The sequence below is a fragment of the Ochotona princeps genome, chromosome 2 (genome assembly GCF_030435755.1).
Source record: "Ochotona princeps isolate mOchPri1 chromosome 2, mOchPri1.hap1, whole genome shotgun sequence".
Classification (NCBI taxonomy): domain Eukaryota; kingdom Metazoa; phylum Chordata; class Mammalia; order Lagomorpha; family Ochotonidae; genus Ochotona; species Ochotona princeps.
This window is the reverse complement of record NC_080833.1, coordinates 78,194,119-78,208,217: the sequence shown is the minus strand read 5'-3', so window position 1 is coordinate 78,208,217 and position 14,099 is coordinate 78,194,119. Positions and strand designations below refer to the sequence as shown.

The following is a 14,099-nucleotide window of genomic DNA, read 5'->3' as shown; positions in this document are numbered from 1 at the left end:
TGAAAACCACCTTTCAAAGTCATACTCCCCATGACAGAAGGGACTTTGTATTAGGCCTGCCTCCTAAACATCATAATTGGACAAGTTCACACCCTCTTAGTACAATGAATTTGCAGCTTTGGGTACTAAACATCTGCATGAATTCAGGAGCCATAGCTGCACCATCACATTGAAATTCAATGCATTTGTAAAATGGTACAGAGACTGAAAGACACTTGGGCAGCTTCTTGCAAAGTTAAACATAGCCACACCATATGCAGTCCAACGTATTTATCCAAGTAATCTGAAAATTCATTCTACCCCAAAGCTTGTATATAAATGTTTATGTAACAGCTTTAGTGATCATCAGCAAAACTAGAGGCAACCGTAACGTCCTTCAAATGTGAGTTGATAAACAAACTGGCACATTTATACAACAGAATACTCAGTGATAAAGACAAGATTTTTTTTTAGAAAAAGGAAAAAAAGAGGAATTTGCCCTCAAACCACATAAAACCATGGATGACTCGTAAGGGCAGTGAAAGAATCAGTCTGAATAGGCTATCCTACATGATTACAGTTTATATGACATTTTAGGAAAAGCCTAACTGTGGAGATACTAAAGAGACTGGCAGAACTTGGGGAAGAGAGAATGTTGCACACGTCAAGCATAGAGGAGTTTTAGTTGATATCATCCTTACTGCTACTATAATGGTAGACACAGGACATTTATCAAAAGTCACAGAATTTGAAAGGAAAATTGAATTACAATACAAGCAAATTAAAACAAAAACACTAGAAGGAGGCCAGGGATCACAGGATGGAATTAAGAAAGTACGTGGCAAGACAGAAAACAGACTGTGACAAAAGAACCTGTGTTATAAATGGATGAAACAACCACCAAATGGGGCGGGCGGAGAGAAAAGCTTTGGCCTACATAACTTTGGAAATGAACAGAAACCTAAAGAGAAAAGGTAAAGGAACGGTATTACAACCAGTAGTGTACAATGGTTGGTAAAACTGAGTTCAGCAGGGTGTGCATTAACAATTCAGATGTATAATATTTAGATTATATGGGTAACACTCAGATTACATATATGTGCCTCAGTTCACAATAGGGTTACATTCTCACATATCCACCATAAGTCAAAAACACTGTAAGCCAAAAATGATCTCAATACACCTCCCAGACATTATAGCTTACCATCAAAGTATCACGTGGGTGTGATCCACGGAGCTGTAACTTGTTCTGCTGCCCAGCATCCCAACAAAATACAGTACCATGTTTTTAAGAAGTACAATGCATTTTATTTTGTTATGATAATATTTCTTTTCTATTATAGTAATAAATGAGTTTTTATGTTCTTAAATAAAAACTTCTCAAGGAAGGCCTATTGATCTTCTTGGGTCTTACTCCCTTAGACTCCCATCCTACAAAGCCCTGGGTACAGAATTAACTGGCTGCTTCCAGACTGTCTCGTCATCTGCCCTTTAGAAAAGCAAGGTCTAATAGCTCAGGTTGAATGTGCAGCTGGGAACCAACTCCAGCCTCTGAGAATCCATACCTGACCTTGAGTTCCTCTAATTTGTCAACACAGGCATTCATACTGCTCTCCTTGGAAGTCCCTTTTGGCTCATTCCGGGCAGCCCATTTGCCCTTCCTTTGAGGTCCAACATTCCCAGCCATTCTGGGTTTATGCTGCCCACTGTCATCTGCTTCAGTGGCTGCAGATGGGCATCTTGTTGTCAGTTGACTTGGTCTTGAGGTTCTTTTTCCATAGCTTTCTTCAACTCAGACTGAGACAGGCTGGCTGCATTGCAAGGATCCCCAGAGGCAGGGAACAGGAAGCAACAGTGTAGGAACCGACTCCAGTGCAACATTTCAAGACTTGTGTACAATTTTTAAAGTAATTAAAAACAAGGGAAAACTTTCATTTTTGCTCATTTACCACTTTTCAGACACTTTTCAATTTTTGTATTGTACATGTCCAGGCTGCGTGTTATAATTTTCAGTTGGCTGAAGAACTCGCTTTGAAATACAGTAACTTTTCTCAGCTTTTATTTACAATTTTAAAAGTTTCATTTATCCTGTATTTTTCCATATATTTCATTGTGTATAGAATCCTATATTGGTAATTTTAAAATTTATTTCAGTACTTCATTGGGATTTTATGTTTTTCTGGCTTAACTGTCTCTAGTTTTGTTAATCAGTGATATTTTCCCCCATGGCTGCTTTAAATTTTTCTCTTTATAATCAATTTTTAATAATTTGATTGTCATGTACCTTGTGTTTTCCTTTTTAAAATTTTCGTTTCTTTGAAAAATGGAAGGACAGACAGATATCTCCTATCAGCTGGTCAACTCCCTCAATGCCCTAGTTAAGGGTGGGCTAGGCTGAGCCAGGAACTTGGAATTCAATCCAGTCACTCGTGTGGGTGGTTGGGAACCCAAGTACTGCAGCTCTCACCACTGTCTTCTAATGCTCAAGAGCAGGCAGCCGGAATGAGGAGCAGAGCTGAAGCTTGATCCAGGCACGCTAACGTAGGATGTGGGCATTCCAAATGGCTTTCAACTGCCATACCATACATCTACCCTACTCGAAAGTAAGTTTTAAAACTTTCTATTTCTTGTGTTTTTCAATGTTTATTTTGCTTAGAGTTTCTTGATCTTCCTGAATTCACAAATTTATGGTTTTCATGAAGTTAAAATAATGTATCACTTTTTTTTAAAGTTTATATTTGTACTTGAAAGTTCTAGAGAGAAAGAAAGAAAGAGAAAGACATTCCATACACTGGCTCACTCCCCAAATGGCTGCAACAGCCACAGAAGAGCAAGTCTAAAGACGGGAGTCAGGAGCTTCCTCTAGGTTTCCTATGTAGGGGCAGAGGACCAAGGCCTCAGACCATCCTCCACTGCCTTCCCAGGCCATCAGCAGGGAGCAGAATATGAAATGGAGCAGCTGGGATTCAAACCATTGCCCCTACAGGATGCCAGTGCCCCATTTTCCCAATTCCTCACTGATCTTTCCTTCTCATATTCACTAACACAGACTGTTTTAGATCATCAAGCAAGTCGCAAGAATCTTAAGTAAACTAGTGGGGCTGGCACAGTGATGTAGTAGACTTATCTCCAAGCACCAGCATCCCATATGGCGGCCAGTTTGTGTACCAGCTGCTGCACTGTTAATCCAGCTCCCTGTTAATGTTCCTGAGAAAGCAAGAGAGGATCACTCAAGTCCTCAGAAGCCTGCACCCATGAAGGATACTCAGAAGAAACTCCTGGATCCTGGCTTTGGACCAGCCCAGATGGAGTTCCTGGCTCCCAACTTCAGTCTAGCTGTTCTGAGAATTGAAGGCATCAACCAATGTATGAAAGATTTCTGCATGTGCGTGTGTCTGTGTGTGTCTTCCTTACTCTCTCACTCCTTCAGATAGATTAAATAAATAATTTAAAAAATTACCTTAACCTTAAAACAGAAACTTCATTAGGCTTCATGGCTCTGGTAATATTAATATTAATATTTATACTGTAAATGAGACTATGTTTGAAAATATGTGCCATAATTTTATTTTTCAACATGCCAAACACTACATCTTCCTTTTGATTAACGTTAATTTAAACTGACACTGGTGCTTCTGGCTCTCCAGATGTCCTGATTTTGCCAGTGCTGTTGCTTCAGTGCACAGTTATTCAGCACTCCCTAATGTTAGCTGAGCTACCTTCATTACTCCAGGCACAATAATGGCCTAGATTACTAAGAGAAGAGAAGCTCAGGAAAAGAAATTCGTTTAGTTCTTTAGCAAGAACTAAGAAAAAACTTAAAATGTATTTATTCAAGATGTAGAAAAGGAGGAAGAATTCTCCCATCCAATGATTCACTCCTTCATTGCCTATAATGGCAAGGGAGCTAAAGCTAGGAGCTGGGAACTCAATTCAGGTCTTCCATGTGAGTGGTTGGGACCCAGCTTATTTTTTTTTTTTTAAAGATTTTTATTGTTATTGGAAAGCCGGATATACAGAGAAAAGGAGAGACAGAGAGGAAGATCTTCCATCCGATGTTTCACTCCCCAAGTGAGCCGCAACAGGCCGGTGCGCGCCAATCCGATGCCGGGACCAGGAACCTCTTCCGGGTCTCCCACACGGGTGCAGGGTCCCAATGCATTGGGCCGTCCTCGACTGCTTTCCCAGGCCACAAGCAGGGAGCTGGATGAGAAGTGGAGCTGCCGGGATTAGAACCGGCACCCATATGGGATCCCGGGGCTTTCAAGGCGAGGACTTTAGCCACTAGGCCACGGCACTGGGCCCTATTTTTTTTTTTTTAAAGATTTATTTACTTTTATTTAAAAAACAGATTTACAGAGAGAAGAAGAGATAGAGGGAAGGTCTTCCAAGTAGAACAGGCAACACTGTTGTCTCTCTCACTGGTTACTAATTCATTACTTACAGCAATTAACATTTATTTTTAAAAGTTTAAAATGTGGCAGATACTATGCTAAGTGTTTATGTGCGTTATCTGGTTCAATCCTCTTGACAAGCTTACATTATAATTACTGTTATTACTCCTTTTACAAATAAGGAAATTGAGACTTGTACAGATAAAGTAATTTTGCAACAATTAGTAAACAGTAGAATCAGAATCTAAACTTAAGAAACTAACTTTGTGATTACGATAGTATGCTAATGCTTTTAGTTAAATGTTCCCAAGCACATATAATTACTGGTATGATCTATTCTAGAACGTTGACTTTCTAAGTTAGTGCCAATTTATAAAATCCTCAGAGACATATGCATCTTAAAGGAGTATCTGATAATATCTTAGTCCAATGAATGAAATTCTAAGAATATAATATTCGGCACTGATATCAAAGGTATTTTGGAAGGGATACCAGATCTTAAGCACTGCAAGTATAAAATTAGAAATCACTATTATACTCTTCCAGTAAGGAAGGTAACCAGTGGATGGGAGCGCTTGCTCCATCTGCCTCTGTCTCACTGTCTCTCAGATAAACTTAAAAAAAAGAAAAGATATTCTTAATTTTAAAAAGCCTATCATCTGGGTGATGAAGAAGGACACAGATAATGCCTGCTATGAAGTAGGTACTATTTAAAGTGCTTTAAATATAGCAAGCAAGTACTCACACTCACCCTATGTGATTGGGGATTTTTATAATCACCACCTGTGAAGTGAATGCTGCAGCACAAAATAAATGGTAAAATGGTCAAATTCACATAGCTAATGGTGGTGCAGCTGGAGTGAAACCCAAGGTAAAATAGCTCCATGATGTACACTTTCTTAACTACTCAGTTTTAAGTGATTTCTTTGGCTTAGCTGTACTATGACAAGCAAGTAACTGGCAGTAGCCTCAATTTCCAGGCCAGGCTGAGAGGTCAAAGAATGGATACAACAGCCAGAGAAGCCTTGGACGAACTGGATTATCAGCAATGCTTGTGAGGCAGGAACTTGAGCATGAAAAATCAACTGAGTAGAAGTGGCAATAACTTTCTTACTATATTAATTTAAACATTTTAAACTAGTAAATTAAGCTGTTTCAATCATTGGGACCTGGGCTGCATGTAATTCATGTAATTCTGATCATAAATCCTGCTCATCCACAGGGACTTTCACTCATTTTTGAACAAAAAGTAAAATAATGAAAATTAAGGCTGCACCACTAGAAGGCAGGCTGAGAGGATGCATGTGGTGCAGCAGTTAGGATGCTGCTTGCGATGCTGCAGCCCTTCTCAGAGCCCCCGGGTGTGAGGCCCAGTGCCACTGCGGATTCAGCTTCCTGCTAAAACACACGGGAGATCAGCAAGCAGTCCCTGTCACTCATCTGGGAGACTTAAAATGTTTCATTTTCTCTCTCTCTCTTTGCATTGTAATAAACAAATAAATTTTTAAGTGCTTATGAGACTTATCTAGAAAAAAGTAATTTAGACAATTTTGGTATTAGGCTTTAGACAAAAATGTACAATTTACATGAATGTAAGTTTCTCAATTATTACCATAATCACCTTTGAAACAATATAACAAAATTCATATGTACTAAACACAGAGATTCTCAAGCATGGACTAGCAAAGTAACTTGTGATTTGTAATATGCTATTCTAACTCATACAAGAACAATAAAGTAGGTAAACTCCAGTAAGATCTTGAAACACACTCTCAGGAAATTGCCTTACCAGTTTTTTTTTTTTATTAAACCAGTTATTTTTTTATCGTTGAGTAAAGAAAATAAGGCACACCTATGCCCATAAAATGTCCTAGGATATAAGCCTAATATTCTAAATCCAGCTTATAAAGCATAGGCCTGTTAGTCTACTTGGGTGGCACACAGGAAAGGGAAAATTACATATACTGTTTGTGGACAAACTGCAAATGGTACTGCCTTCCTATATGGCAGCAATAGCTTTAGGGCTCTGTAAGCAGAACTTTGCTGGGGTGCCCATGTGGTCTCAAGAAAAACACGGACACATACACACACACACACAAAAGAAAAACACGGACACAAAATTAAATTAATTTTAAAATAAAACTGTTGGTGAAAAGAAAAGAGGAAAGGGAAGGAGAGTAGAGGGGGGAGTGGAGGAGAAAGGAAGGGAGAGGAAAGGAAAGGAGGAGGGGAGGGGAGGGGAGAGGAGAAGGCAGGGAAAGGGAGAAGGGAAGGGAGGGAACAAGGGAGGGGAGGGGAGAGGAAAAAGCATGCAAGCAAGGAAGACCAAAAGAGAGGGAGGGAGAGAAGAGAGAGGGAAAGAGGCAGGCAGGTAAACACCACACTTCAGGAAACAGCTACCATAGAACAGATAAATCAACTTGTTTTAAATTCTGTTAAAATATCTAATACAGATGTCATATGGAAAATGTGTGTGTATACAAATTTAAAAAGAGTATTTCCCAGAGAGAAAAGTTCAAATTTAAAACAGTAAGTACTCTGATGCAAACTGGCAATCCCAGAATGTGACAATGTATTGCTGTCAATTAACTGCCTAGAATCAAGAATGATCTTTCAGTGCACAATATCACCACTGGTATGACATGTCACTACAAATCCACTGCTCACTTCATCAAGGACGGCGACCCTTGCGTAGGCCTAGAAAACCACCTCCTGCTCCACTGTTAGTCTGCTTCTACGCACAGGACTAACTTCTTCACAATGTTTTACCTGATACGGGGGGGTGGGGGGAAGAATTATCTGTGTCCCTCAATTTTCTCCTTCTGACTATGGTCCATAAGAGCCCCAGCTACAGTTCTTTTCCTTGAATTCCAACAAATAATCTGTATTCCTTATTAAAACTGTTCTTCTTTTAAGCAGATTTTAGCTACCTGCAATCAAAAGAGCCTAAAGAAAGCAGGCTTTAATTTGAAATTTAAGAGCCTGGGATGTCTAAGCAAACCAATTCTAAAGCATAACAATGGTTCTTAAAAAGTACATTGAAACATTCAACCTCCTAATCAATGCTATTCATGAGTATCGTCTATTTTGAATCACAGAATACCAGCCAAAATGCAGTCAGAGAAAATACATTCCATTTATGTAGAAAGCGTCATTCTCAACACTATAATGCCCGTAAAATTACAAAACTACATTTAACTACATTTTCTGTGACGGCGGCTTTCAAGCCTATTTTAGGAGACAGAACATTCTCCTAACAAAACCCCAGGTTCACGGCCAAGGGATAGCTGAAAAGGAGAGCTGCTCTATCTGAAGCCTGTGCACAGGAATGGCCACGTGAGCCCACATCCTGCTGGAGAGCTACTCTCCTCTCCTGACCGAGAAGCCTTGAGCAATCTCCACAGAGCACTTGTGGCCCATGTGACTTAGAGCCTGAAAACCGTTGTCAGGAAAAGTAGGCCACCTCCCATGTTGGCACATCCAAGGCCCCGTGTCGATCACCTGTGTACCTACTTACTTACCTATGAGCTTTGAATTTTTTTCCATCAATATAAATATCAATATCTGGACAACAATGCTTCAGATAAAGCTTCAACAAGTCTTCTCCTAAATCAGATGCCGGTTCGAAGTCATAATTATCTTTAAAAGAGAAAAATACATTAAAAAAGTTTCTCTACTTTTACATGCAAAAAAAAATTTCTTATATCAGTAAAGGGGCTTCCTATATAATTATTTCAATTAGCTGGAATGTTTAAGCAGCAAATCTAAAACAATATAAAAAAATTATAAATCATTTATACTTGTTTCTACTTTGAAATATGTACGTCTACTTATACTTAAATACAGATATGCCTTTAAACATATTATCACAAAATTATACATCAAAAATGAATTTACTTCAGTAATATGTAAATTAGAAACATTCCCAATTTTTATATGCTTTCTTATCAATTCAGTCCTTCCTGTCCTCTTAATGACTATATGGCTAGAATACTATGTGGACTGATAGAAATTCAACTGAAATAGTAACAGTTCTTACTGTAAGTACTTCACACAGTATGAAGCAGTACATAAAATATGCATTTTTTTGTTTGTCTTTTATATTTTCTTCTTTTACATCACAATTCTTTTAGTTCAAAATCAGAGAACACATTATCACAGAAAACTAGTGGAAAATTAAAAAGCCCTCTAGGCTAACACAATTCCTTAGGGCTTCCTGACAAAATGAGACAGAAGGATGGAAACTGCTCCTGTACATGTGCTTCTGCTGTTTCGTGTAATAATTAGAAAGTGTCAAGGGAAAACACTTAAATATCTTGAAACAAAAACAATCAGAGTCCTTTTTTATGGTGTATATTACATACTTTTTTTTCAAATTTCGTTTTATGACAGTTTCATAGGCTCTGGGATTCCCCCAACCCCTCAAAAAACCCTCCCCCCATACTGGATTCCTCCATATTGTTACAGTAGTACAGCTCATATCCAGTCATGATTCCTTCATTGCAGGCATGGACCATGCAGAGTCCAGCAACTTGTTGTCCAGATAAATTCAACAGTTTCATTGGAAGACCATTCCTGGTCTGAAAGTAGAGCTGGCAGAATATCATCCCCTCCAATGAAAAGCCACAGCACAACTTCAACAACAATTTACAACATCATGAAGTTAAAGTCCTCGCCTTGAACACACCCCGGGATCCCATATGGGCGCCAGTTCTAATCCCGGCAGCTCCACTTCCCATCCTGCTCCCTGCTTGTGGCCTGGGAAAGCAGTCGAGGATGGCCCAATGCATTGGGACACTGCACCCGTGTGGGAGACCCGGAAGAGGTTCCTGGTTCCCGGCTTTGGATTGACGCAGCACCGGCCATAGCGCTCACTTGGGGAGTGAACCATCGGATGGAAGATCTTCCTCTCTGTCTCTCCTCCTCTCTGTATATCTGACTTTGTAATAAAAATAAATAAATCTTTAAAAAAAATTGTAATGTTTACTTGAAATGCAGAGTTCCTTTACTTGAAATGCACAGTATTCCTTCAGCCAGTACCTCTGACGAAGATCAGTTGCTGGTGACAGATTCCTACTAATCAAATTAAAAATCTCAAATGTAAACTGCAATGCCAACACCGGGTCTACCACCAAACGAGATCCCGTCTCTACACACTAGTCAATACATCCACTTCTACCTCCTCGTCCAGGCTACTAACATCCCTCAGCTGCATTTCTGCACTAACCTTGGAACAGCCCTCCCTCTTTTGATACACACAATCTGATTTCAACAAAGCACCCAGGGCAATTTTTAAAATGCAATATTCAGAAGATGACCCACCTTACTCCATGCCTTCCTAAGGGTCTATTTCATTTAAAGTTGGCTGGGCAAAGTATGCATGGCCTGGGCATCCCATTTGTCAATGGCGTCTGGAACAGGGACAGTCTTACAGGAATAAGCCTTTAACTCTTAATTGCATCAGAATTAAACTACCAGACACCAGCTGGTATCACAGAATTGGTTGGCATGGGAAAACATTTCACACATTTGAAGTCAAAAGTGGCATGAAGAAAATAAGCAACACAATCACAAAAACCCAAAACTCAATGTGTTCCAACCGGAAGTCACCATTCCATTCAACCCTAAATTTGCCCTCCTTGTATTCTTTTTTTTTTATTTTATTTTATTACAGCCAGATATACACAGAGGAGCCTCCTTGTATTCTTGAAGCCTGTAAAACAATGCAATGCAAACTCCTTAACATGGTGTAAGAGTAAGGTCACTACATATTTTGGTTTACCTTGGATAGTCCTGCTGCCACAGGATAATCATCAAATGGCAACCTTTTCACTCTAAAGGTACTCCTGCAGGGGCAAGATGGCTCTTCATGACCTGGCTCCCACTCACCTCTGCAGGCTCTTCTCTTCCCTGACTGTGATAATTTCTGTTCCTTTTCCCCTGCTCCAACATGCTCTCAAATATTTCTGGTTTTCCAAATAGGCCACATGCCTGGCTTCTCTCTCTGCTCTCAAGAGTAAAGCTGACTAAAGAGAAATTTTGAGATGTTCTAAAACTACAAGAAATTGGGTAGGAGGTAGAGGAAGTTAATCAGTTAAGAGCTGCCCCTGGGCCCAGCACCATGGCCTAACGGCTTAAGTCCTCGCCTTGAATGCACCAGGATCTCATAATGGGCACTGGTTCTGATCCCAGCAGCCCCACTTCCCATCCAGCTCCCTACCTGTGGCCTGGGAAAGCAGTCGAGGACAGCCCAAAGCCTTGGGACCCTGAACCTGCGTGGGAGACCTGGAAGAGGTTCGGGGCTCCTGACTTCAGATTGGCTCAGCTCCAGCCGTTGCAGCCGTTTGGGGACTGAATCATTGGACGGAAGATCTTCATCTCTGTCTCTCCTCCTCTCTATATATCTGACTTTGCAATAAAAAAATAAATAAATCTTTTTATAAAAAAAGAGCTGCCTCTGAAATCAACATAAAGACTCTACATTAAAACGTTGACCTAATCCCATCACAATTTATGTGTAAACTCTCTGAACTGTTAACCACAACCAAACCAGAAGCAAAAATACTTTTCCTTATAGACTGCTCTCTTATCCCAAAGCTTTCCCCCATTTCCTGGTAAACTGCTCTTCTTGACTATTATCGATATAGGTTCAATGTAACATTCTTTCTTTCCCCACAGCTTGTAACAATATTTTTAGCTGTAGGTCCAGCAGAAATTTTCCAGTTGTTACTTAGTTTTTTCTTTTTTTTTTTTTTGCTGGAAGTTGCAGGAATTTGTCCTAGGTCCTGGCCCTTTGCTTTTCTGGCTAGCATTTGTGAGGACTCTGTAAGCCCCCTTCTCCAAGGAACCATTAAGTTTCAGGAGTTTCGGTTCAAGGTAGTCATGCTGTTTCATTTGCTCAGAATACCTCTTGCTTAAAATGTTTTTGCCTACTTTGTTCGGGGTAAAGGGCAGATGGGATTTAATTCAGAAATCATTCTTTCCATGTAAGTTTTCTTTGGCAGCTAAGTTCAGGTTATATGTGCCCTTCATAACATCTTGTACATAACTTACCTGACTATACCTCCCTTTAAACTGAAAGACAGAATATTGTTCACTCTTATATCTTTAAAAACCTAGCACAAAGTAGATACCAAAATTAAAAATGTGATGAATGATTTGGATAGCATTCTAGAAACAAGTAGCAAGTGTAAAGGCACAGAGATGCCAAAACACAGTTCTACGGGGAATCATCAGGTAATTCCATAAAACAATAGCTTAAGCAGTATGTGGAGGTTCTGAAAAGAGAAGGTAGCAGAGTTCTATCCAAGCTCCAATTTACAAAGTTCCCTGATAATATAAGAAAAAATCTGAAGTTTTAGTTGGGGCTGTGGGAAAGAACTCAACAATTTTTTTTAAAGATTGGTTTTATTCTTTTGACAGAGAGGAGAGATAGAGATCTTCCATACACTTGTTCACTCCCCAGATGGCCACAATGGCCAGGGCTGGTCCAGGCTGAAGTCAGGAGCCAAGAACTCCATCCTGATCTCCCATGTGAGGGGCCATGTTATTTGGGTCATCTTCTGCTGCATACCCTGTGCATTAGAAGGGAACTGCACTGGATACAGAGTGGCCAGGATTCAACCGGCACTCTAACATGTGATGCTGGTTTGACAAGTGATGGCTTAACCTGCAGAGCCATAATGCCAGTCCTCCACTCTCACCTTTTAGGATACCAAAATGATCCACAGTCAGACTTGTAATAAACTAACATTGTTTTAAACAACACAGAGGAGAGCATAAGACCTGCAGACATGGGTTGCAAATTCTTTTTTTTTAAAAAATGTTAATTTCTTTGGAAAGACAGAAAAAGAGAGAGAGGACTTCATATGCTGGTTCAAATGTCTACAACACCCAGGGATGTGCCAGGCTGAAACCAGGAGCCTGGAGCTCCATCCAGGCCTGCCACATGAGTGCCAGAGACCCAAGTACTTAAGCCATCATGTGCTATATCCATTAGCAGGCAGCTAGATAGGAAGAGGTGAGATTCAATCCCAGGTACTCTGCTATGGGACAAGGGTGTCTCAAGTGGTGGCTTAATCAGCTGTACCATGACACCTACAACTTAGGTTGCAAATTCTCAAAGAAAAAGGAAAGAAATGGCAGAAAGAGAAGAGATTTAGGGGTATTTAGGAGGGAAATCAAAGATGGTCATGAACTGAATGAGAGGGAGGAGGGCATCTGAGCAGGAAGACAGTGACATTCACATGCTTGGAGCTTTCAGGGGAAAGCTAGTTAGGAGGCGGGCATTTGATGGAACAGCCAAGCTACTGCTTGAGATGTCCATATCCCGTATTAAAATGCCAGATTCAAGTCCCAGCTCTTCCACTTCGGATCCTATTTCCTTCTAAGGTATATACTGGAAGGAAGTGGGTGATGGCTCAAGTACTTGGATCCCTATCATTTATGTGGGAGATCTGGCTGGAGTCAAGGCTCCTAGCATTCACCTGGCCCAGCCCCTAACTGTTGCAGACATTTGAAGAGTGAACTTGCAAATGGGAAACCTCAATCCAGCTTTCCAAAACAAAAACAAAGCAAAACAAAACAAAAAACCACTAAACTAATTTAAAAAGAAAAAAAAAGAGCAGATATGGAGAAGCAAATGGTTAGGGTTCTTGGAGACAGACAGCTTGAATCTGACATAAAAATCCATCTAGCCAGGGTTTGGATGCAATATACAGGAAAACAAGAATTGCATTTCTTTAAGAAAGGGCAGAAGATACATCAGTGAAGAAGACAGGAGAAGGCTCATCAGGAGAGCATGGTCTCTCTGAAGACAGGAGGGTTACCAGGAGGACACCAGTGAGAGGAACGTCCGCCAAGAGGTCATACGATGGGAACAAGTGTGTGAAACCAGCATCTGAGAGGTCACTGGGGACCACAGGGACTTTCTATGCAGTGACAGAGAAAGTCATCAGAGAACAAGGGGCTAAGGAGCTCTTTCCACTAAGAGTCACAACTTCTTAGGCCATGTGAAGAGGCTGTTGTGGGGTTAGGGGAGAGCTCTAATCTACAGGCAGGAGAGCAAACACAAGCTCTGACAATCGCTCTGCGTGGCCTCGGGAAACTTTCTATGCTCCCTAAGTCTTGGGGTCCTTAGCTCTAGAATCAGTGTACCCACTTACTTCTTAGGGTTATAGGAGACTAAATGAGGTAAGTGTATCACTGGGTCTACCCTGAAACCTACATTATTTATTCATTCATTCAGAATTACACATGGTGAACATGAGACTAAATCTAATCAAGCTTAAACAGGTTGTTATTCTTTTTGCATTAACCATCAGAGACCCTTCAGTTAGATATTTTCATGCACTTCTACAGTCAATTCCAATGTAACACTTGTTTTGAAGACATGAGTTTGATCTGAAGACAACTAACATGTTAGGGCACAATTTTTGAAAAAAACATGAATTTGGAGTTTGCTCAGTACAATTTTATACACAAGAAACACTAGAACAATGATTAAAAAAAAAACTGCATCCAACTGAACTAAGCATGTAATACACACCACACACACACACACACACTCTGACCAGATACTTCCGTTTACTGTGTAGTTATGAGCCACATACAATCTTACGTTATAGATTATAATTATAAATCTGTAACAATCACTGTTATAGATTTCCACCTGATTTCAGATAACTACTGTTAGCAGATAACTTGCTGTGACTATTCTTTGTTTCT

At 40.2% G+C, this 14,099-nt stretch overlaps 1 protein-coding gene across 1 annotated transcript in view; it reads right to left on the bottom strand.

Annotated features, from left to right (window-relative positions):
• The window catches only part of BTBD8 (BTB domain containing 8), a 69,273-nt gene that overhangs the window by 42,552 nt on the left and 12,622 nt on the right, over positions 1-14,099 (bottom strand). Inside the window, exon 4 of the mRNA XM_058659141.1 lies at positions 7,895-8,012. Within this exon, the coding sequence (XP_058515124.1) occupies positions 7,895-8,012 (118 nt within the window). The remainder of the gene's footprint in view (positions 1-7,894; positions 8,013-14,099) is intronic.